General features: G+C 53.2%; 2 protein-coding genes across 7 annotated transcripts in view; both read left to right on the forward strand.

Moving 5' to 3' along the window:
- Positions 1–1707: 1707 nt before the first annotated feature.
- The window catches only part of KANK2 (KN motif and ankyrin repeat domains 2), a 37833-nt gene continuing 15756 nt past the window's right edge, over positions 1708–23784 (forward strand). Inside the window, exons 1-6 of one of the 6 annotated variants that reach the window (XM_050770166.1) lie at positions 1711–1793; positions 3448–3719; positions 4671–4786; positions 5111–6322; positions 22370–22561; positions 22664–22766. In XM_050770166.1, coding sequence (XP_050626123.1) covers positions 4750–4786; positions 5111–6322; positions 22370–22561; positions 22664–22766 — 1544 coding nt within the window. In that variant the 5' untranslated portion in view covers positions 1711–1793; positions 3448–3719; positions 4671–4749. Of the gene's footprint in view, positions 1794–3447; positions 3720–4670; positions 4787–5110; positions 6323–22369; positions 22562–22663; positions 22767–23784 lie in introns of those variants that run through there. The other 5 variants (XM_050770169.1, XM_050770167.1, XM_050770170.1 and 2 more) reach the window with 5 other exon arrangements.
- LOC126942885 (uncharacterized) lies at positions 1820–3498 on the forward strand. The gene has a single exon (XM_050771027.1). The coding sequence runs from the start codon at positions 1945–1947 to the stop codon at positions 2539–2541; it is 597 nt and encodes a 198-aa protein (XP_050626984.1). The 5' UTR covers positions 1820–1944; the 3' UTR covers positions 2542–3498.

The following is a 23784-nucleotide window of genomic DNA, read 5'->3' on the forward strand; positions in this document are numbered from 1 at the left end:
AACTCCGGGGCTCAAGCCTCCTGAGTAGCAGGGATCATAGGCACATGCCACTATGCCTGGCTTTTCTTTTTCTTTTTTTTTTTTTTTTTTTTTTTTTTTTGAGACGGAGTCTCGCTCTGTCGCCCAGGCTGGAGTGCAGTGGCCGGATCTCAGCTCACTGCAAGCTCCGCCTCCCGGGTTTACGCCATTCTCCTGCCTCAGCCTCCCGAGTAGCTGGGACTACAGGCGCCCGCCACCACGCCCGGCTAGTTTTTTGTATTTTTTTTAGTAGAGACGAGGTTTCACCGTGTTAACCAGGATGGTCTCGATCTTCTGACCTCGTGATCCGCCCGTCTCGGCCTCCCAAAGTGCTGGGATTACAGGCTTGAGCCACCGCACCCGGCCTCTTTTTCTTTTTCATATGGAGTTTCGCTCTTGTCACCCAGGCTGCAGTGCAGTGGCGCAATCTCGGTTCACAGCAACCTCCACCTCCCAGATTCAAGTTATTCTCCTACCTCAGCCTCCCGAGTAGCTGGGATTATATATGTGCACCACCATGCTCGGATAGTTTTTGTATTTTTAATAGAGACGGGGTTTCACCATGTTGGCCAGGCTGGTCTTGAACTCCTGACCTCAGGTGATCCACCCGCCTCAGCCTCCCTAAGTGCTGGGATTACAGGTGTGAGCCATTTCTCGGCCCCAGGTGGTTTCTTTTTATTTTGTTTTTTGCAGACATGGGGCCTTGTCACATTGCCAAAGCTGGTCTCCAACTCCTTGGCTCAAATAATCCGCCCACCTTGCCCTCCCAAAGTGCTGCAGTTACAGGCATGAGCCACTGCGCCTGGCCTAATTTTTTTTCACTTAAAAATTTTTCTTGTAGAGACAGGGTCTTGCTATGTTGCCCAGGCTGGTCTGGAACTCCTGAGCTCAAGCAGTCCTCCTGCCTCGGCCTCCCTAAGTGCTGAGATTACAGGTGTGAGCCACCTCACCGGCCTAATAATATTTATTAAGCCCTTGCTAAGTGGCTGGCTGTGTACTAAAGGGCTCCTAGAAAGATCTCTGCAAAAGTAGGACACTCCATTTATGAGACTTTTTAACCCGAGGGACCTCCTTCCTAATGGTTAGGCCCCTTCCCAATGGTTAGTGAATCTTCTCAACACTCCTATCAGGTAGCTAACATGATCATCTCCATTTTACAGATGGGCAAACTGAGGCACAGAGCAGCAAGTTTGGTGGGTCTGGGATGGGAGTCCAGGTCTGGCTGGCTCCGGCGCCCAGGCCTGTGCAGCCTCCCCTCTCGCGCGGCGGTCACGCCACCGTGTGCCAGGCTTGCGCTGGGCCGCGTCCAGCCCTGGGCCGCCTGGGGGAGGGGTGACCTCCCGCCGCCGCGCCCCCCCGCGCGCCCTCCCCTAGCTGGGCCCCGGCCAGCTCCACCCCCTCCTGCCGCCGAGCCGTTCCGCCCCCCGCAGCGGCCCAGGGACAGCCGGCGGTGGGGGGAGGCCGGCGGGGGGGGACCCTGCTTTGGGGACTTAAGGAGGGAGGAAGGACGAGGCCGGACAGCCCGGCGCGCACACACACACCTGCTGTCCAGGTGAGATCCAGTCTCCAACTAGCGTCTCTGCATCCCCACCCCCCCACCGCGGCCTGGGCGCCCTGGCGGCGGGAGGGGGCGGGGCCGACTGGAGGGGCGGGGCCAGCAGGAGGGGGCGTAGTGCGGGCGGAGCCACCTCCGAGGGCCGGGCGCCCAGGCGGCGGCGCGCGCGAGGACTCTCGGGCGGCGGGACGCAGGGAAGGCAGCGGCCGGAGCGCGCAAGGCGAGTGGGACCCGGGGCTGGGTAGGGGTTCAAGTCCGGTTCGGGGATCGAGTGTGCACCGTCCCCCCACCTATTACCCTACCCCCCGCCTCCAACCCCGGGACACGACTTCGCTGGTCTCAACGAGCCGCTGCCTCCAACTCCACCTTCTATGCCCAAACTTTCCAGACTTGTACTGTCTCTGCCCCCGCGTCCCTGCTCCCTCCCCGTCTATGACCCCATACCCTCATCGATTCCTCCCAGTACCCCCATCGATTCCTCGTGCCCTGCCCGTCTCCCCTGTCCTGGCTCCCCTCTGCCCCCTCTCCCCTGTCTGTGTCCCCCTTTCTGCCTCTGCTCCCCGCCCGGCTCTGCCCCCTCCCCGCACTGTCCCCCCTCACCCTCCTCCGCGGCCATGCCCCAGGCGGCGGGAAGGCGGCCGGGCGTCCGGCCGGGCTGGGCCTGGGCTTGGCGGCTGGGCCGGCGTGGGGAGCGGCAGCTGTTTGCCATTAGCCGGGGATCCACAGGCCCCGCCCCCTCCCTGCACGGGGCGGGGTCCTTCTCGCCGCCCCCCAACCCCCCGAGTTTAGGGCGGAAAGACCCCCCGCGCCCCCGCCACCTCCAAGATGTGCAGGCCGGTCTTGGGTGGTGGGTTGGGGAGACCCGCGCCCCTTCCCTGAACTCCCTACCTGTCCCCTCTTGTAGGCTCCAGTCTCTCCATGTGTGTCTTATCCTGTCGCCCCTTCCCCACTCCCCAGGGGTCCCATAGCGAGAGAAGGGTTTCAGCCGCAGACATCCATCTCCCCCACCACACCCCCTCATCTCCTTTCTCTTCCCCTTACTCGGGAGTCGCTGGTCCTGATCGAGGGCGGTCAGATGACTGAGGACCCTCAGACCTCAGTCTTCATATCTGGGAAACGGGTAGAGATATCTGGTGTGGAGTCTGGGGGTGGTGACTTGGTGGGCATTGGCGGGATCCACCAGCCTTAGGTTCACGTTCAGGCCCAGCTACTTCCCCGTGGCCCCAAGGATCCTAGGCAAGCCACTGTACCTTTCTGTGCCCTCTGCATCCCCTGTCTGTGAAACGGGATAACTGCCCATCTCATGGAATTGTCACGACAATTAAAAAGAGTTGATGTTAGGCTGGGTGCGGTAGCTCATGCCTGTAATCCCAGCACTTTGGGAGGCTGAGGTGGGTGGATCATCTGAGGTCAGGAGTTCGAGACCAGCCTGACCAACATGGAGAAACCCCATCTCTACCAAAAATACAAAATTAGCCAGATATGGTGGCACATGCCTGTAATCCCAGCTACTCAGGAGGCTGAGGCAGGAGAATTGCTTGAACCTGGGAGCTGGAGGTTGTGGTGAGCCAATATCATGCCATTGCACTCCAGCCTGGGCAACAAGAGCAAAACTCCGTCTCAGGAAGAAAAAAAAAAAAAAGAGTTGGTGTTATTATTACTGTTACTATACTATTTGCCTGGCAGCACCCTCACTCCCCTGACCCCCTCTCCCCCTGACTATTCCAATCCTGCTCTAATCCCACTTGCTCCCTGTATCTCCATCTCTCTTTGGTGGCCAGAAAATATTTTCAATCAACTTCCTGTTGCTCAGGGGCGAGTCTCCAGGCAAATGGAAAACCAAATTTCCTGCAATTGGTGACCATGTGTTCCAGGTGTTGAAAGACAGAGAAGCGAAGACAGAAACGTGGAAAGACAGAGAGAAAGACACGGAGAGAGACGTAGAAGGACAGAGACGTGGAGAGAGACACAGAGAGACAGAGACGTGGAGAGAGACACAGAGAGACAGAGACGTGGAGAGACACAGAGAGACCTGGAGAGAGACAAAGCAAGACAGGACAGGAGAACAAGGACAAGCTCAGGTGCCCCGGAGCCCCAGCCCTGCCTTCATGCCCAGCAGGTGCCCTACCTGGCCCATCCTCCCAAGGTACCTGCTGCCCCCGCACTCAAAGGCCAGAAAGGATTCACTGATGGCGGGATGGGCTGGGGCCTCTGCAGCATGATGGCTGGAGGTCAGATAACAGAAAGGACCGGCCAAGTTCAGACGGGTTATACTGGGGACAAAAGAGCCCTGGCCAGCCTCCAGGGCTGAGGGGGGTTTAGTGAGAGGCTCTGATTGTCCCTCCCTTTTGCAGCCTCCAGGCGCCCCGTCTTACTTCCTCCCCTCCACCCCCAGGACTTCCTGGGCCTCCACCCGGCCCTTTATCCCTACTGCGCCCCTAAGCCCGGACGCATCCTAGGCAGGCAGGAAGTTCTGTGTAGCCCAGCAGTGAAACTGTTTATTTTTAGAGAAAATTGTTTCCATAAAGGGGAAAGGCTTCACTCCTAGCTGCCTCCCCAACTTTCCCTACCCCTTCCCCCCTACCTAGTCCAGGCCTGACCCAGCTGTCAGCTTTGGGGTCACTGGGTGTCCCCTTCGCCATGCTTTGCTTCTCTTTGTTCCCCTCCATCTCGGTCTCCTCAGATCCTTGCAGGAAGATGAGGTTCCCGTCTTCCCCAACCCCTTAGCGCCTCAACCCCCATCCTTCCCTGTGGCCAGCTCCAGGCCTGGGCTGAGGGGAGGGGATGCAGGAAGGGTGGGGCCTGTTGGGCTTGGGGCCCCCCAGCCCCAGAGCTATGTGGAGGCCGGGCTGTGGGAACAGCTGGAGCCTGTCCAGGGGCTGGACAGATGTTCATGCAGGCAGTGAGGTTTGGTTTCTTTGTTCCAGACCTGCGGTGCGGGGGGAGCCCTTCCGCAGCCGGGCCGGGTGTGCGTCTATGAGTGGGTCCCAGACCTGGGTGGGGGGTTGGGTGAGCCAGAAGTGGAGGGGACTGGCCCCATCTCCTTCCCTCCCCTTACAGACTCCTAACTCCCGGTGCCATGGTTCCCTTTCCCCAGGTAAGCCTCAGTCAGTGCTGCAGGCAGTCTGACTCGCAGTCCCTCAAGTGACTTCCAAGGAGCATCTGTAGACAAGAAGATGGCCCAGGTCCTGCACGTGCCTGCCCCCTTCCCAGGTCAGGGGACTCAGGGAAGAGGGCCCTGCCCTGGGGAGCTTCAGTTCTGGAGGCCTGAGGGGCCGGGGACTCTGCCCTGGGGACTTTGAGGGTGGGACGCAGCCCAACGATTAGAGGTCTGAGGGAGGAGGCAGAGTCCTGCCCCGGGTGTCTGATGGGGAGGCACAGCCCTGCGCTGGGAGGGTCTGAGAGCAGACGCGGTTGAGTACCAGGTGGGCTCCCATCTCTTGGGCAAATAAACCCCAACTCTCCCCAGGCATCAGTCTTCACCCTGAGTATGGGGACAAGAGGATTCAAAGGTCCTGGTGTTTCTCCCACCCCCAGGGACCCCTGGCCCGGCCTCCCCACCTGCCTTCCCTGCCAAGGACCCCGACCCACCCTACTCTGTGGAGACCCCCTATGGCTATCGCCTGGACCTGGACTTCCTCAAGTACGTGGACGACATCGAGAAGGGCCACACGCTGCGACGCGTGGCGGTGCAGCGCCGCCCCCGCCTGAGCTCGCTGCCCCGTGGCCCTGGCTCCTGGTGGACGTCCACTGAGTCGCTGTGCTCCAATGCCAGTGGGGACAGCCGCCACTCAGCTTATTCCTACTGCGGCCGTGGCTTCTATCCTCAGTATGGTGCTCTGGAGACCCGCGGTGGCTTCAATCCGCGGGTGGAACGCACACTGCTGGACGCCCGTCGCCGTCTCGAGGACCAGGCGGCCACACCCGCCGGCCTGGGCTCCCTGACCCCCAGTGCGGCCGGCTCGACGGCCTCCCTGGTGGGTGTGGGGTTGCCACCCCCGACGCCACGGAGTTCGGGACTGTCCACGCCGGTGCCTCCCAGTGCTGGGCACCTGGCCCACGTGCGAGAGCAGATGGCGGGTGCCCTGCGGAAGCTACGGCAGCTGGAGGAGCAGGTGAAGCTGATCCCCGTGCTCCAGGTGAAGCTCTCGGTGCTCCAGGAGGAAAAGCGGCAGCTCACAGTACAACTTAAGAGCCAGAAGTTCCTGGGCCACCCCACAGCGGGCCGGGGCCGCAGCGAGCTCTGCCTGGACCTCCCCGATCCCCCAGAGGACCCAGTGGCACTTGAGACCCGGAGTGTGGGCACCTGGGTCCGAGAACGGGACTTGGGCATGCCTGATGGGGAGGCTGCTCTCACTGCCAAGGTCGCTGTGCTGGAGACCCAGCTCAAGAAGGCACTGCAGGAGCTGCAGGCAGCTCAGGCCCGGCAGGCCGACCCCCAGCCCCAGGCCTGGCCACCGCCAGACAGCCCGGTTCGCGTGGATACCGTCCGGGTGGTAGAAGGGCCACGGGAGGTGGAGGTGGTGGCCAGCACAGCCGCTGGCACCCCTGCACAGCGGGCCCAGAGCCTGGAGCCTTATGGGGCCGGGCTGAGGGCCCTGGCAATGCCTGGTGGGCCTGAGAGCCCACCTGTGTTCCGCAGCCAGGAGGTGGTGGAGACGATGTGCCCAGTGCCTGCTGCGGCTACCAGCAACGTCCATATGGTGAAGAAGATTAGCATCACAGAGCGCAGCTGTGATGGAACGGCAGGTAAGCGGTCTCAGGCTGGGAGAATGGCTGGGGGTGGGGGGGCCCTCTTTCTTCCCATGGCTCATCCTGGACCCTCAGAATGCCAGGATCCAGACGGGGTGCTGTGGCACATGCCTGTAATCCCAGCACTTTGGGAGGCTGAGGCAGGCCTCTTGAGGTCAGGAGTTCAAGACCAGCCTGGCCAACGTGGTGTAACCTCATCTCTACTAAAAATACAAAAATTAGCCAGGTGTGGTGGCACGCACCTGAAACCTCAGCTACTCAGGAGGCTGAGGCAGGAGAATTGCTTGAACCAGGGAAGCAGAGGTTGCAGTGCCTGTAGACCCAGCTACTTGAGAGGCTAAGGCGGGAGGATTACTTGAGCCTAGGAGTCATGGCTGCAATGAGCCGTGATTGCACCACTGCACTCCGGCTTGGGCAACAGAGCGAGACTCTATCTCTTAACAATAACAGCAAGATATTTGTGCACCTGGATCCAGCCATGCCTGAAGCTGTCATCAGTTACATAACAACACATTTCCTTTTCACTGCTTAAACTGGTCCAAGATTGATTCCTGCCACTTACTGAATAAACAGGGAGGATTTCTGCCTGGTAAACCAACAGCCTTGGGGAACTTTCCCCCAAATACCTCCCGCTTTCTGGATACTGACAAAGTGGCAGTCACCTAATTTCTCTGCATGGTTGCTACAGCCCTGAGGTTGGCTGCACAATTCTCCTTTTGTGGATGACAAGACAGAGACTCTCTAAGAGTTGGAGTGATGTGTCTGGTGGAAGAAAATTAACGAGTGCCGTGTTAATTTTTTTTTTTTTTTTTTTTTTTGAGACGGAGTCTCGCTGTGTCTCCCAGGCTGGAGTGCAGTGGCGTGATCTCGGCTCACTGCAAGCTCCGCCTCCCGGGTTCACGCCATTCTCCCGCCTCAGCCTCCCAAGTAGCTGAGACTCCAGGCGCCCGCCACCACGCCCGGCTAGTTTTTTGTATTTTTAGTAGAGACGGGGTTTCACCATGTTAGCCAGGATAGTCTCGATCTCCTGACCTCGTGATCCACCCGCCTCGGCCTCCCAAAGTGCTGGGATTACAGGCTTGAGCCACCACGCCCGGCCAATTTTTTTTAATTTTTTGTAGAGACAAAGCCTCATTATATTGCCCAGGCTGGTCTCAAACTTCTGGGCTCAAGCGATCCTCCTGTCTTGGCCTCCCAGAGTGCAGGGATTACAAGCATGAGCCACCACGCTGGCCTCAGTGCTCAGGTATCATCAGGAATCTAACTTGATGCCTTTCATTTTTTGTTTACCCTGGGAGCTTCTCTTTCAGGCAGGCAAGGGAATGACCTCACTGCTCCAGGCATCTGTCTGTTCCGTTTAGTGGAGAGGGAGCTCCTTAGTCCAAAGAGCACCAGTAAAAATCCCAGAGGGGGCCCTCATTGGCTGGCCTGGGTCATGTGCCCATTGCTGAGCCAATCACAGTGCGATGTCCCTGTCTGCCAAGCCATGGACACTGGGGGTAGGGGAGCCCCACCCAAGCCCTGTGGCCTTTGAGGAAGGAAGGGGGTGCTTCCCAGAGGAAGTACTGAGTCCTGATGCCAGGAAAGGGGATGCCGGCTGTGCAGAATGTCAGCTGCTGGGTTGTCCTGAGGTCCCTGGGAGAAGCCACCCAAATGATTCATAATAATGACAGCTGGGCCGGGCACGGTGGCTCATGCCTGTAATCCCACACTTTGGGAGGCCGAGGCAGGCGGATGGCTTGAGGCCAGGAGTTCAAGACCAGCCTGGCCAACACAGTAAAACCCTGTCTCTACTAAAAATAACAAAAATCAGCCAGGCGTGGTGGCACACACCTGTAGTCCCTGCTACTCCAGAGGCTGAGGCAGGAGAATCGCTTGAACCTGGGAGGCGGAGGTTGCAGTGAGCCAAGATCACACCACTGCACTCCAGCCTGGGCAACAGAGTGCAACTGTATCTCAAAATAATAATAATAATGACAGCTGGCCAGGCACGGTGGCTCATGCCTGTAATCCCAGCACTTTGGGAGGCAGAGGCAGGCAGATCACTTGAGGCCAGGAGTTCAAGACCACCCTGGCCAACATAGTGAAACCCTGTCTCTACTAAAAATACAAAAATTAGCCAGGCGTGTTGGCGGGTGCCTGTAATCCCAGCTACTTCGGAGACTGAAGCACAAGAAATGCTTGAACCTGGGAGCCGGAGGTTGCAGTGAGCTGAGATCATGCCACTGCACTCCAGTGTGGGCAACAGAGTGAAACTGTGTCTCAAAAATAATAATAATGATAATGACAGCTGTTCTTCTTGAAACATGGTCAGGGAGGCTCTGCCAGATGGGTTCAAACTCATGCGGTGTGATACTGGGTAAGCAACGTCACCTCTCTAGCCCTAAACATCCCTATCTGTGAAGTGGCATGATAATGCTCTCCGTCTTAGAGAGGTGGAGAATTTATGAATTAATGCACATGGTTAAGTACTGGTTGCTGCTGCTGCTGATAATGTTCTGGTCAACCCTGTTTATACCTGGGGAAACTGAGGCTTGAGGAGATTCATTTGTCCTGTGTGACACAGCCAGGAAGTGGCTCAACTGAGCCAGTATCTAAACCCAGGACATCAAGCCTATTATCCTAGCACTTTGGGAGGCTGAGGTGGGTGGATCACCTGAGCTCAGGGGTTCAAGACCAGCCTGGCCAATATAGTGAAACCCCGTCACTACCAAAAATACAAAAATAAGCCGGGCATGGTGGCACACGCCTGTAGTCCTAGCTACTCGGGAGGTTAAGGGAGGAGAATTGCTTGAACCTAGGAGGCGGAGGTTGCAGTGAGCCAACATCGCGCCACTGCACTCCAGCCTGGATGACAGTGAGACTCCATCTCAAAAAACAGAAAAAGAAAAAAAGTAAAAATAAATAAACCCAGGACAGCTTGAATCTGTCGCAGAGCTCGAAGGTAGGGCCCAAGTTCTCATCCCAGCCTCGAATGTCAGGTGGCCAGAGCCCCTACCAACAGACCAGAGGGCACAGGCTGGAGGGCACGGACCCAGCTGTGTTTTCTCGCCGGCCCGTGTTGTTCCTGGCCAGCTCTGGACACCACCAGCCTGTTCTATGTCTATCCCAAACACCCAACCCTGAGGTTCTGGCCCCCTGCCAGAGGCTCCGCCTGGCTCAGCCTCGGAATCTCTTGAGAGGCAACCACCATTCCAGACGTGCCTCCCAGAGCAGCTGGGAGGCCTTCTGCCTGCAGGACAAACAGACAGAGCGATGTCCACCTTCTTTGCATGCAAGCTGCTGCCCTGAAAGTTCTGCCTGGAGTCTCATTTTATTCCCTTTTGCTGCAGGTAGCCCCAATCTCTGCCTTGCTTGGGCTGAGCTGGAATGTCTTAATTCATTTCTATATCTTCTTTTTTTTTTTTTTTTTTTTTTTTTTTGACGGAGTCTTGCTCTGTCGCCCAGGCTGGAGTGCGGTGATGCAATCTCGGCTCACTGCAACCTCAGCCTCCCGAGTAGCTGGGATTACAGGCAGGCACCACCATAACTGACTAATTTTTGTATTTTTAGTAGAGATGGGGTTTCACCATGTTGGTCAAGCTGGTCTCAAACTCTTGACCTCAGGCGATCCAACTGACTCGGCCTTCGAGCATGATTTAATCTCTCTGTGCCTCAGTTTCCTCATTTGCAAATTGGGGGTCCTGACGGCACAGTATCACTGGAATAATGTGAGACTTTAATATGTCAATCTGGCTGGGCGCAGTGGCTTATGCCTGTAATCCTAGAGCTTTGGGGGGCCAAGGCAGGAGGATTGCTTGAGGCCAGTGGGTCAAGGCTACGGTGAGTTGTGACCACACCACTGCACTCCAGCCGGGGCAAGACCAATCTTGTGGGTGGGAGTAGGAGGGCGAGAATCAATTCATGTCAAGTGTTCACCATGCTCCCAGGGGTGTGTTGATAGTTGGTGCCGAAGGTCAGCTCTTGGCTCTATAGCCTCTCAAAGGAGCATCTTTTTATTTCTGAGATGGAGTCTCACTGCTGCCCGGGCTGGAGTGCAATGGCGCTATCTCAGCTCACTGCAACCTCCGCCTCTCGGGTTCAAAAGATTCTCCTTGTCTCCGCCTCCCAAGGAGCTGGGATTCCAGGCGCCCGCCACCACACCCAGCTAATTTTTGTGTCCTTTCAGTAGAGACGGGGTTTCACTATGTTGGCCAGGCTGGTCTCGAACTCCTGACCTCGTGATCTGCCGGCCTCGGCCTCCCAGAGTGCTGGGATTACAGGTGTGAGCCACCGCACCCGGCCTCCAAGGAGCCTCTTTGAACAAAGACGTGAAAGGAAAGAAGTCACGAAAAGAGGTGGAAAAAATAATGGTCCAAGGAGGAGCACAGCAGGGACAAAGGCCCTGAGATAAGCAGAGGCTCGGGCTTATCAAGGGGTTGAACAAACTGGAATGAGCTACTGCACCCAGCCTAAATTTAAAAAAAAAAACTTATTTTGGGCCAGGTGCGGTGACTCACGCCTATAATCCCCACACTTTGGGAGGCCGAGGTGGGCAGATCACCTGAGGTCAGGAGCTCAAGACCAGCCTGGGCAACATGGCGAAACCCCATCTCTACTAAAAATACAAAAATCAGCCAGGCGTGGTGGCACACACCTGTAATCCCAGCTACTTGGGAAGCTGAGAAAGGAGGATCGCTTGAACCGGGGAGGTGGAAATTGCAGTGAACTGAGATCGCATCGCTGCACTCCAGCCTGGGTGACAGAGTGAGACTGAGACTCCATCTCAAAAAAAAAAAAAAATTGTATTTTGGCCTGCAGGAGTCCAAAACTGAGTTCATCTCATTCCTTAGCTCCTGACAACCATCCACGTTAGCCTGCGCAGACCACTTTTCTTGTATTATTATTTTTTCACCTTCAGCCTCCACCTTCACCCTTCAATGCTAAAGGTCAGTAAATATTTTCACTTTGGCGGGTCATACAGTCTCTATTGCACTGATTCAACTCTGCCTCCGTTCTTTTTTCCTCCCCACTTTATTTTTATTCCTTTTATCCTTTTTGTTGAGATGAGGTCTCACTATATTGCCCAGGCTGGCTTCAAACTCAGGGACTGAAGTGATCCTTCCACGTCAGCCTCCTGAGTAACTGGGATTACAGGCGTGTGCCACTATGCCCAACTTTTTCTGGTTTTACTGACGTATACTTAATATGCCCCCAAAATGCACATATTTAATGTATACATTTTTGAGTTTGGTGCTTCAGTGCCTTCATTTTGCAGTTGCAAAAGCAGCCATAGACAATATGGAAATGAACGAACATGGCCGCATTCCAATAAAACTTTATTTACAGACCCTGAAATTTCTATTTCACATACTTTTCATGAGTCCCAAATTAAATTCTTCTTTCCCATCCATTTAAAAATGTGAAAACAGCACCCACGGGCTGAAGCTCACCACCCTCCACTCTCCACCATCAGTGCCACCCCCACCCCATCTAATACCATTCCTTACAATCCACCTTCCAGAAACTTATTTAGACATTTGAGTGTCCTTGAAAAATATGCCTCGTTCGTGTTTCATTTCCTTAAATGGTGGTGTGCTTCAGAAAAACAAAAATCTCTTTCTGTTTCTTATTTTTTCCTCTCCTTACGCTATTTTTGAACTCTCCACACTGATGTTTGTAAATCTAGTTTGTCACTTTTTTTCTTTTTTTTCTTCCTTTTTTTTTTTTTTTTTTTTTTGAGACGGAATCTCACTCTGTCGCCCAGGGTGGAGTGCAGTGGCGTGATCTCTGCTCACTGCAACCTCCGCCTCCCAGGTTCAAGCAATTATCCTGCCTCAGCCTCCCAAGTAGCTGGGATTATAGACATGCATCACCACGCCTGGCTAATTTTTATTTTTATTTTTATTTTTTTTTTTTGAGACTGAGTCTGGCTCTGTCGCCCAGGCTGGAGTGCAGTGGCCGGATCTCAGCTCACTGCAAGCTCCGCCTCCCGGGTTTACGCCATTCTCCTGCCTCAGCCTCCCGAGTAGCTGGGACCACAGGCGCCCGCCACTTCGCCTGGCTAGTTTTTTGTATTTTTTAGTAGAGACGGGGTTTCACCGTGTTAGCCAGGATGGTCTCGATCTCCTGACCTCGTGATCCGCCCGCCTCGGCCTCCCAAAGTGCTGGGATTACAGGCTTGAGCCACTGCACCCGCCTACCCTCTTCTCTAATCCCCTCATAGTGGGTATCTGGTTACTTCTAATTTCCGGCCACCACAAACAATGCTGGAGTCATCGTCACACATCCCCTCCTGTGGGACTGCCCATTCCTAGAGGATTTGCAACTTCACTCCAAGTCCTGTCTGATCCTTCCCAAAAAAGACTCTCCCTGTCTGCATTCCTAACACCATGCTCCGGTTCAAGGTGTCCATTTTCTCATATCCTCACCAACATACAGCTTTATCTGTCTTTCTAATTTTTCTTCCCTGTTTTTTTGAGACAGAGTTTTCACTCTTGCTACCCAGGCTGGAGTGCAGTGGCGCGATCTCGGCTCACTGCAGCCTCCATCTCCCAGGTTCAAGCGATTCTCCTGCCTCGGCCTCCTGAGTGTCTGGGATCACAGGCATGCGCCACCACGCCCAGCTAATTTTGTATTTTTAGTAGAGACGGGGTTTCTTCATGTTGGTCAGGCTGGTCTCCAACTCCCGACCTCAGTTGATCTGCCTGCCTTGGCCTCCCAAAGTGCTGGAATTAACAGGCGTGAGCCACTGCGCCTGGCCTCTTCTTTCTTTCTTTTTCTTTTTCTTTTTTGAGACAGAGTCTTGCTCTGTTGCCCAGACTAGAGTGCAGTGGCGCGATCTTGGCTCACTGCAACCTCCGCCTCCCAGGTTCAAGCGATTCTTGTGCTTCAGCATCTCCAGTAGCTGGGATTACAGGCGTGCCACCACGCCTGGCTGATTTTTGTATTTTTAGTAGAGACGGGGTTTCACCATGTTGGCCAGACTGGTCTCAAACTCCCGACCTCAGGTGATCCGCAACCTCAGGTGATCCGCCCACCTCGGCCTCCCAAAGTGCTGGGATTACAGGTGTGAGCTACCACGCCCGGCCCTATCTTTCTAATTTTTTTTATCCATCTGATAGCTGCTACATAATGGTATCTCCTCATTGTTTTGTTTTTTGAGACAGGGTCTCATTGTGTCACCCAGGCTGGAGTGCAGTGGCACAGTCACAGTTCACTGCAGCCTCAACCTCTTGGGCTCACAAGATCCTTCTACCTCAGCCTCCCAAGTAGCTAGGACTAAAGGCATGTGCCACCACATTCAGGTAATTTTTTGTAGAGATGGGGTCTTGCTGTGTTGCTCAGGTTGGTCTCAAATTCCAGGGCTGAAGTGATCCATCTTAGCCTCCCAAAGTCCTGGGATTAGAGATGCGAGCCTTGGAATTCAGCCCTCCTTATTGTTTTCATTGGCATAGCTCTGATAGTCAGTGAGAGATACGGCTTCTCTGTGTGTGCCTAATAAGGTTCCTCTGTAAGTCAATTACTTGTAGCCTTTCTCCATTTTTTCTCTGAGCAGTTTCTAGAAGTTCCTGGTATCTTCCAGAGTCAAAACTGGTAAACTACGGCCTGTGGGCCAGATACAGCCCAAAACCTGTTTTTCTACAACCCACAGCTAAGAATGATTTTTACGTTTTTTTTTTTTAAATGGTTGAACGATTTAAAAAGTATATTTTGGGCCAAGTACACTGACTCATGCCTGTAATCCCAGCACTTTGGAGGCTGAGGCCGAAGGATTGCTTTAGGCCAGGAGTTTGAGACCAGCCTGGGCAATATAGTGACACCCCGTCTCTACAAAAAAAGTAAAACAGGCCGGGCGCGGTGGCTCACGCCTGTAATCCCTGCACTTTGGGAGGCCGAGGCGGGCGGATCACGAGGTCAGTAGATCGAGACCATCCTGGCTAACACGGTGAAACTCCGTCTCTACTAAAATACAAAAAATTAGCCGGGCGCGGTGGCGGGCGCCTGTAGTCCCAGCTACTCCGGAGGCTGAGGCAGGAGAATGGCGCGAACCCGGGAGGCGGAGCTTGCAGTGAGCCGAGATGGTGCCACTGCACTCCAGCCTGGGCGACAGAGTGAAGACTCCACCTCAAAAAAAAAAAAAAAAAAAAAGTAAAACAATTAGTTTGGCATGGTGGCCTGCAGCTGTAGACCCAGCTACTCAGGAAGGTGAGGCAGAAGAATTCCTTGAGCCCAGGAATTTTGTTGTTGTGGAGATGGGGTTCCACCATGTTGCCCAGCCTGGTTTCAAACTCCTGGGCTCAAGCGATCTACCCGCCTCGGCCTCCCAAAGTGCTGGGATTACAGGCGTCAACCACCATGCCCAGCAAGCGCAGGATTTTGAGGCTGCAGCAAGCTATGATTGGACTCCAGCCTGGGCAACAGAAGTTGCCTGAAGTAGACTGGGTATGGTGGCTCACCTGAGGTCAGGATGTGGAGACCAACCCTGGCCAACATGGTGAAACTTGTCTCTACAACAATACAAAAATTAGCCGGGCATGATGGCGGGTGCCTGTCATCCCAGCTACTTGGAAGGCTGAGGCAAGAGAATCGCTTGAACTCGGGAGGTGGAGGTTGCAGTGAGCTGAGATCACGCCATTGCACTCCAGCCTGGGCAACAAGAGCGAGGCTTCGTCTCAAAAAAAAAAAAGGTGCCTGAAGTGACTGCCTGCTTCTCTGTTGGGGCAGAATGGGCTTTGGGTGCTGCTCTAGTTTATTTATGGATTTTTTCACATTAAAAAAAAAAAAAAATAGACACAGAGTCTCGCCCTGTCTCAAAAAAAATAATATTTCTTGACATGAACAAGATAATATGAAATTCACACTTATTGGATACAGCCACGTGGAAGCATTTACATACTGTCTGTGGCTGGTTTTGTATTAGAACTATGCCACAGTTGAGCAGTTGCAACCAAGTCCTTGTGTGTGACGTAACCAAAAATGTTTGCTATCTAGCCCTCCCCAGAAAGTTTGTTGACCCTGTTCTACAAGATTATCCCTTGCCAACTTTTGCCTGTGCCAATCTCCGGCACTCCCCCACCGCACCCATGAAGATCTTAGAGGTCTTCATTTTTGTTTTTGTTTTTGTTTTTGAGACAGAGTCTTGCTCTGTCATCCAGGCTGGAGTGCTGTGGCACGATCTCAGCTCACTGCAACCTCCACCTCCCTGGTTCAAGCAATTCTGCCTCATCCTCCCAAGTAGCTAGGATTACAGGTGCCTGCCGCCATACCCGGCTAACTTTTGTATTATCAGTAGAGACTGGGTTTCACCATGTTGGCCAGGCTGATCTCAAACTCCTGACCTCAAGTGATCCGCCCACCTTGGCCTCCCAAAGTGCTGGGATTACAGGCGTGAGCCACCGCACCTGGCCAGAGGTCTTCGTTTTGAATATAATTAAAACCATTATTGTGCTTGGAGGAATTTTTTTTTTTTTGAGACGGAGTCTCGCTCTGTCCCCCAGGCTGGAGTGCAGTGGCGTGATCTTGGCTCACTGCAAGCTCCGCCTCCCAGGTTCATGCCGTTCTCCTGCCTCAGCCTCCTGAGTAGCTGGGACTACAGGCACCCACCACCACTCCCGACTAATTTTTTGTATTTTTAGTGGAGACGGGGTTTCACTGTGTTAGCCAGGATGGTCTCGATCTCCTGACCTCATGATCCGCCTGTCTTGGCCTCCCAAAGTGCTGGGATTACAGGCGTGAGCCACCGAGCCCGGCCTGGAGGAATTTTTTAAAGAATCTTAACGGGCCACATTGACTCAACACCTGTAATCTCAGCACTTTGGTGGGAAAATTGCTTTGAGTCCAGGAGTTCAGGGCCAGCCTAGGCAACATAGTAAGGCTGCCTTCTCTACAAAAAATATAAAAATTGGCCGGGCACGGTGGCTCATGCCTGTAATCCCAGCACTTTGGGAGGCCAGAGTGGGCAGATCACGAGGTCAGGAGTTCGAGACCAACCTGGCCAACATAGTGAAACTCCATCTCTACTAAAAATACAAAAAATTTAGCCGGGCATGGTGGTGGGCACCTGCTACTACTCGGGAGGCTGAGGCAGGAGAATTGCTTAAACCCGGGAGGCGGAGGTTGCAGTGAGCTGAGATGGCCCCACTCCACTCCAGCCTGGGGTGACAATGCAAGACTCTGTCTCAAAAAAACAAAAAATTAATCGGGTATAGTGGCGCATGCCTGTAGTCCCAGCTACTCGGGAGGCTGAAGTGGGAGGATCACTTGAGCCCAGGAGTTCAAAGCTGGAGTGAGCTGTGATCATGCCGCTGCACTCCAGCCTGGACAATAGAGTGAGACCCTGTCACTGAATGAATGAATGAATGAATGAATGAATCTTTCCCCTTCCTGAGTCCCTGATACTCTGCTACATTATTTCCCTTTAGCTTTGTAGTTGTACTTTCATCTTAATTCTTCACAATTTCTTTCTTGTGTACGGTGTGAGACAGGGATCCAGCTTGGCTCTTCTCATGTAAAGTAAGCTGCTTCTCCCAAAACCACACCACAGAATCCACCGTCTCCCACTGGCTTGTGGTAACCCCTTCTGTCTTACCCTCAGTGCCCAGAGATTGGAGCCTGTGCTGGGCTGTCTTCTCTCTCCCATTGGTCCATTTGTTAATGCAAAAATGCCCTTCTGTTCTCATGGTTGTGACTTTGAAATATGTTTAACTCTCTCACAGACCAACGACTCCATATTTGCTCTTTTTCTGTAGGATTGTCTTAGCTCATCAATGGACTTTAGTTCTTTTGTGTGAATTTTAGTATCAGTTGGCACCATTCCCCAGTGGGATAACAATAAGAAGTATGATCAATTTTATTATTACTTGTTGTTGTTATTTTAGCATTCTGTGTCTAACCTTGAATTCCTTAGACTGAAAGGAGCCATCCCAGGTTTTGAAGTCACTGCCTACTTTTCTGTTGGGGCAGAATGGGCTTTGGTTCTACTCTAGTTTGTATGTTTTTATTTTTTTCACTTTTTTTTTTTTTTTTTTTGAGACAGAGTCTCACTCTGTCACCCAGGCTGGAGTTCAGTGTCATAATTTCGGCTCAATGCAATCTCTGCCTCCTGGGTTCAAGCGATTCTCCTGCCCCAGCCTCCCAAGTACCTGGGACTACAGGTGCGTGCCACCACACCTGGCTAATTTTTTATATTTTTAGTAGAGATGGGTTTTTTTTTTTTTTTTTTTTTTTTTTTTTTTTTTTTTTTTTTTTTTGAGACGGAGTCTCGCTCTGTAGCCCAGGCTGGAGTGCAGTGGCCGGATCTCAGCTCATTGCAAGCTCCGCCTCCCGGGTTCACGCCATTCTCCGGCCTCAGCCTCCCGAGTAGCTGGGACTACAGGCGCCTGCCACCTCGCCCGGCTAGTTTTTTGTATTTCTTAGTAGAGACGGGGTTTCACCGTGTTAGCCAGGATGGTCTCGATCTCCTGACCTCGTGATCCGCCCGTCTCGGCCTCCCAAAGTGCTGGGATTACAGGCTTGAGCCACCGCGCCCGGCCTAGAGATGGGGTTTAACCATGTTAGCCACGATGTTCTCAATCTCCTAACCTTGTGGTCTGCCTGCCTCAGCCTCCCAAAGTCCTGGGATTACAGTCGTGAGCCACTGCGCCTGCCTTTTTTTTTTTTTTTTTTTTTTTTTTTTTTAATATAGGGTCTAGGCTGGGCGCAGTGGCTCACGCCTGTAATCCCAGCACTTTGGGAGGCTGAGGTGAGTGGATCACCTGAGGTCAGGAGTTCGAGACCAGCCTGACCCACACGGAGAAACCCCATGTCTACTAAAAATACAAAATTAGCCAGGCTTGGTGGCGCATGCCTATAATCCCAGCTACTTGGGAAGGCTGAGGCAGGAGAATCGCTTGAACCTGGGAGGTGGAGGTTGCAGTGAGCCGAGATCACGCCATTGCACTCCAGCCTGGGCAACAAGAGCAAAACTCCGTCTCAAAAAAAAAAAAAACCAAAAAACATAGGGTCTCACTCCGTCACCCAGGCTGGAGTACAGCAGTGCTGTCATAGCTCAATGTAACTTCAAACTCCCGGGCTCAAGCAATGCTCTCATCTCAGCCAAGTATAGTCCCGAGTAGTTAGGACTATAGGCACACTCCACCACACCTGGCTAATTTTTTAATTGTAGAGATAGAGTCTTGCTCTCTTGCCCAGGCTGGTCTTCAACTCCTGGCCTCAAGCGATCCTCCTGCCTCAGCCTCTCAAAATTTTTTCACCATTTAAAATATTGTGGTAACATAGATAAAACATAAAATTTACCATCTGGCCAGGCGTGGTGGCTGACGCCTGTAATCCCAGCACTTTGGGAGGCTGAGGCGGGCGGATCATTTAAGGTCAGGAGTTCGAGACCAACCTGGCCAACATGGCGAAATCCCGTCTCTACTAAAAATACAAATTAGCTGGGCGTGGTGGCACACGCCTGTAATCCCAGCTACTCAAGAAGAATTGCTTGAATCCGGGAGGCAGAGGTTGCAGTGAGTCGAGATTACATCACTGCACTCCAACCTAGACGACAAAGCAAGACTCCGTCCAAAAAAAAAAAAATTTAACCATCTTATCCATTTTTGAGTATATAATTCAATGGCATTAAGTACATTTGCATCGTTTGTTTGTGTGTGTTTTTTCTTGTGTTTGTTAGGGACAGGATCTCCCTATGTTGCCCAAACTGGTTTCACACTCCTGGGCTCAAGTGATCCTCCCCCCTCAGCCTCCCAAAGTCCTGGGATTATAGGTGTGAACCACCATGTCCAGCCCATTCACACTATTGCACAACCATCATCACCATCTATCTTTAGAACTTTCTTATCTTTCCAAACTGAAACTCTGTCCCCATTAAACACTCACTCCCATTCTCCTTCCCCCAGCCCCTGGCACCCACCATTCTATTTTCTGTCTGTTTAAATCTGACAACTCTAGGGCCGGGCGCAGTGGTCCACACCTGTAACCCCAGCACTTTTGGAGTCTGAGGCAGATGGATCACTTGAGGTCAGGAGTTCGAGATCACCCTGGCCAACTTGGTGAAACATTGTCTCTAGTAAAAACACAAAAATCAGCCAGGCATGGTGGTGGGCACCTGTAGTCCCAACTATTCAGGAGGCTGAGGCAGGAGAATCACTTGAACCCGGGAGGCAGAGGTTGCGATGAGCTGAGATTGCGCCACTGCAGTCCAGCCTGGACGATGGAGCAAGACTGTATCTAATAATAATAATAATAATAATAATAATAATTAATCTTGGCAACTCTAGGGACCTCCTGTGAATGGAATCATGCAATGTTTTTGTCCCTTTTGCATCTGGCTTCTTTCACTTAGCATAACATTGCTCCACCTCATTTTTTGGCTCTCCCAGGATTTTTTTTTTTTTGGAGACAGAGTCCTGCTCTATCCCCCAGGCTGGAGTACAGTGGCATGATCTCTGCTCACTGCAACCTCCGCCTCCCAGGTTCAAGCGATTCTCCTGCCTCAGCCTTCCAAGTAGCTGGGATTACAAATGTGCACCACCATGCCCGGCTAATTTTTGTATTTTTAGTAGAGATGGGGTTTTGCCATGTTGGCCACGCTGGTCTCTTAACTCCTGACTTCAAGTGATCCACCCACCTCAGCCTCCCAAAGTGTTGGGATTACAAGCGTGAGCTACCACGCCCGGCCTCTCCCAGGATTTCAAGTTAGGCGCCCTGCACTTTGGGCAGAGATTGACATTGTGAATCCGTCTCCTGGCCACGCAGTATGTTTGTTTATTTCATGTGAATTTATTGCCAAATTTAAAAAGAAAAATCAAGAGACTGACATAGCAACTGGCATTTCCTCTCGCTCGGTTCCCCACTCATGAGTTCAAGCCCTGGCTCTGGCATGGTTTTTATGTTTTCTGTGGTCTGAGCTGGCCACACCCTGGTCTGGGGATGCTGTTGGCCGTGCTGATGACCGAGTGTCTCATGCAACCAGCCCTGTCTATGTTACTCTTTGCCTGCGTCCAGCATTTGGTCACCGTTCTGTACTAAAGTTGAATGTTGCCTGTGGGCCTCATGAAGTCACTGTATATGGCAAAACAAATTTAAGGCTGGGCATAGTGGCTCACGCTTATAATCCCAGCTATGCGAGAGGCTGAGGTGGAAGGATTCCTTGAGCTCTGGAGTTCAGGAGCAGCCTGGATAATATAACAAGACCCTGTCACAAAGAAAAAAAAAAAAAAAACAACAACCTTTTTATCCATTAAAGGGAATTCAAATTAATTGGTCTTCAGAGTTGGCGCCCCGGGGGACAGGAAGGGGAAGCCCCGAGGAAATGCTGACACAGAAGGCACGCATGGGCTGGGCGGTGCTGCTCAGCCTGTAATCCCAGCACTTTGGAAGGCAGATCCCTTGAGCTCAGGAGTTCAAGACCAGCCTGGGCAACATAGTGAAACCCCATCTCTACAAAAATTACAGAAAATTAGCCGGACACAGTGGCATGTGCCTTTACTGCCTGCCACTCGGTGGCTGAGGCAGGAGAATCACTTGAACTCCGGAGGCACAGGTTACAGTGAGCCGAGATCGCATCACTGCATTCAAGCTTGGGTGAAGGGAGTGAAACCCTGTCTTAAAAAGCAGCCTGGGGGGACCTGAGTGGATTCCAAGACATTGGTGGCTACACGAAAAGGAAACGACTTTTATTCCATGCCGTGACTGGCAGTCTGGGACCTCAGCGTCCAGGAAGTCACCTTTGTCCTCAGACCAACCTGGGTGGGTGTTTTTTTTTTTTTTTTTTTTTTTTTTTTTTTTTTGAGACAGAGTCTCACGCTGTCGCCCAGGTTGGAGTGCAGTGGCGTGATCTCGGCTCACTGCAAGCTCCGCCTCCCGGGTTCCCCCCGTTCTCCTGCCTCAGCCTCCTGAATAGCTGGGACTACAGGCGCCCGCCACCGCGCCCGGCTAATTTTTTGTATTTTTAGTAGAGACGGGGTTTCACTGTGGTCTCGATCTCCTGACCTTGTGATCCGCCCGCCTCGGCCTCCCAAAGTGCTGGGATTACAGGCGTGAGCCACCGCGCCCAGCCTGGGTGTTTTGTTTTGTTGTCTTTTGTTTTGTTTCGTTTTTTTAGTCAGGATGTGTTTTTTTTTTTAATTTTTTTTTTTATTTTCAAGAAGGAGTCTCGCTCTGTCACCCAGGCTGGAGTGCAGTGGTGTGATCTCGGCTCACTGCAACCCCTGCCTCCCTGGTTCAAGCAATTCTCCTGCCTCAGCCTCCCTAGTAGCTGGGATTACAGTCATCCCACCCCACCACGCCCAGCTAATTTTTGTATTTTTAGTAGAGATAGGGTTTCACCATGTTGGCCAGGCTGGTCTTGATCTCCTGACCTCATGATTTGCCCGCCTCAGCCTCCCAGAGTGCTGGGATTACAGGCATCAGCCACTGTGCCCAGCAGCGAAGACGTGTTTTTATCTGATTTATTTTTATTTATTTATTTTTTTAAGAGGCAGAGTCTTGCTCTGTTGCCCAGGCTGGAGTGCAATGGCATGATCTCTGCTCACTGCAACCTCCGCCTCCCAGGTTCAAGCAATTCTCCTGCTTCAGCCTCCTAAGTAGCTAGAATGACAGGTGTGCACCACCACGCCCGACTAAAGTAGAGACAGGGTTTCACCATGTTAGCCAGGCTGGTCTCGAACTTCTGATCTCAGGTGATCCGCCCGCCTCGGCCTCCCAAAGTGCTGGGATTACAGGCGTGAGCCACTGTGCCTGGCCGAACCTTATTTTTAGAGATCACTCAGGCTCGAGCCAGGAATATAGGACTACAGGGTTGTCACTTGTCCCTGACTAACTGCTGGGCAGGCACCAAACAGCTTGGAACTGCATTCTGCCACCTGCTCAAGGGGTGATCTTGGCAGCTCTGCGCCTCAGTTTCCTCATCTGTAATAATCCGACTTCCCTTCGAGGGCAAGGAAGACTGGCTGTGGTAAAACAAAAATCAGCCCTGTTACAGCTCCTGGCCCAGGGTGTATGACCCGCAGGGCAGGAGCTATCAGGCTGTGGTGGTTTGGCTTTTATGACCAAGAGCAGACACCCCATTTCCTGTCCCTCCAGGCCTCCCACAAGTTACTGCCGAATCGTCCTCGTCACCCCCGGGGTCCAAAGTAGCCTCCCTTACACAGCCTGAGAAGACCACAGGCCGAGAGCCTGCCCGGGACACCACCCACAGGGAGCCCACCAGGCAAGCAGCCTCCCGAGAGACCGAGGAGGCCGGGGGCGCCGGTAAGTGGTGGGTGGCTGCCAAGAGGGATGGGGCACCCAGATGGCACCGGCTTGGAGTCTGGCCCTGGATTCTCACAACACCTCCTCTGTTCTCCCCTCCAGGCGGGCCCCCAGCAGGCGTGCGATCTATCATGAAACGGAAAGAGGAGGTTGCAGACCCCACGGCCCACCGGAGGAGCCTCCAGTTTGTGGGGGTCAACGGCGGGTGAGAGGAGAAGACCCCCACTCCCCCCACACTTCCTGCCCCTCCTCCATTCATCCATGCACGAGAGCCTCCTAATTTCCTCATTCCAAGCCCCTTGCTTTGGTTAATTCGTTTAATCAAACCACAATACAGAGATGAGGAAACTGAGGCACGGGGAGGCTGAGCGCGTTGCTGGAGCTCACTCAGCGACCCAGGAGTCAGCCCCAGGTGCCCTGGCTCAAGAACTCAAGGTGTGCTGGCCGGGCGAGGTGGCTCAAGCCTGTAATCCCAGCACTTTGGGAGGCCAAGACGGGCGGATCACGAGGCCAGGAGATCGAGACCATCCTGGCTAACACAGTGAAACCCCGTCTCTACTAAAAAAAAATACAAAAAACTAGCCGGGCGAGGTGGCAGGCGCCTGTAGTCCCAGCTACTCGGGAGGCTGAGGCAGGAGAATGACGTAAACCCGGGAGGCGGAGCTTGCAGTGAGCTGAGATCTGGCCACTGTACTCCAGCCCGGGCGACAGAGTGAGACTCCGTCTCAAAAAAAAAAAAAAAAAAAAAAAAAAAAAAGAACTCAAGGTGTAACCACTGCACAGCTCTACCCCACAGAAGGTGCCAGACTCCGCTTCCTGCCCTAATAGAGCTCCTGGTCCAGTGGGCAGCTGGGCACCGATGGGTGGTTGGAGCCACTCATCAGGTTGTGGTTGGAGCCATGATGGGGAACACTCAGGTGGTACCGGGCCTCAGGAAAGACACAGGTGGCCCTAGGGGAGTCCCAGAAGGAGGAGACGCAGGTGCTGCGGGAGAAGTAGGAGCTAGCAAGGCGAAGAGAGAGGGCACGAGGAGGGCTCTCCTGGCAGGGGCATAGCGTGGGTAAAGGCTCAGAGGCAGGAAAGCAGAGTGACATGAGAAGTGGGAGGCGCAGGGAGTAATGGTTGGTTTGGGGCCTTGAATGCCGAGCCTAGAAGCTTGATTAGGTTTTGTCCAGAGCCAGCAAGAAACACGAGAGAGCCCTATTTGCAGTGGAACAGGAGGT

The sequence above is a fragment of the Macaca thibetana genome, chromosome 19, assembly GCF_024542745.1.
Source record: "Macaca thibetana thibetana isolate TM-01 chromosome 19, ASM2454274v1, whole genome shotgun sequence".
NCBI classification, from domain to species: domain Eukaryota; kingdom Metazoa; phylum Chordata; class Mammalia; order Primates; family Cercopithecidae; genus Macaca; species Macaca thibetana.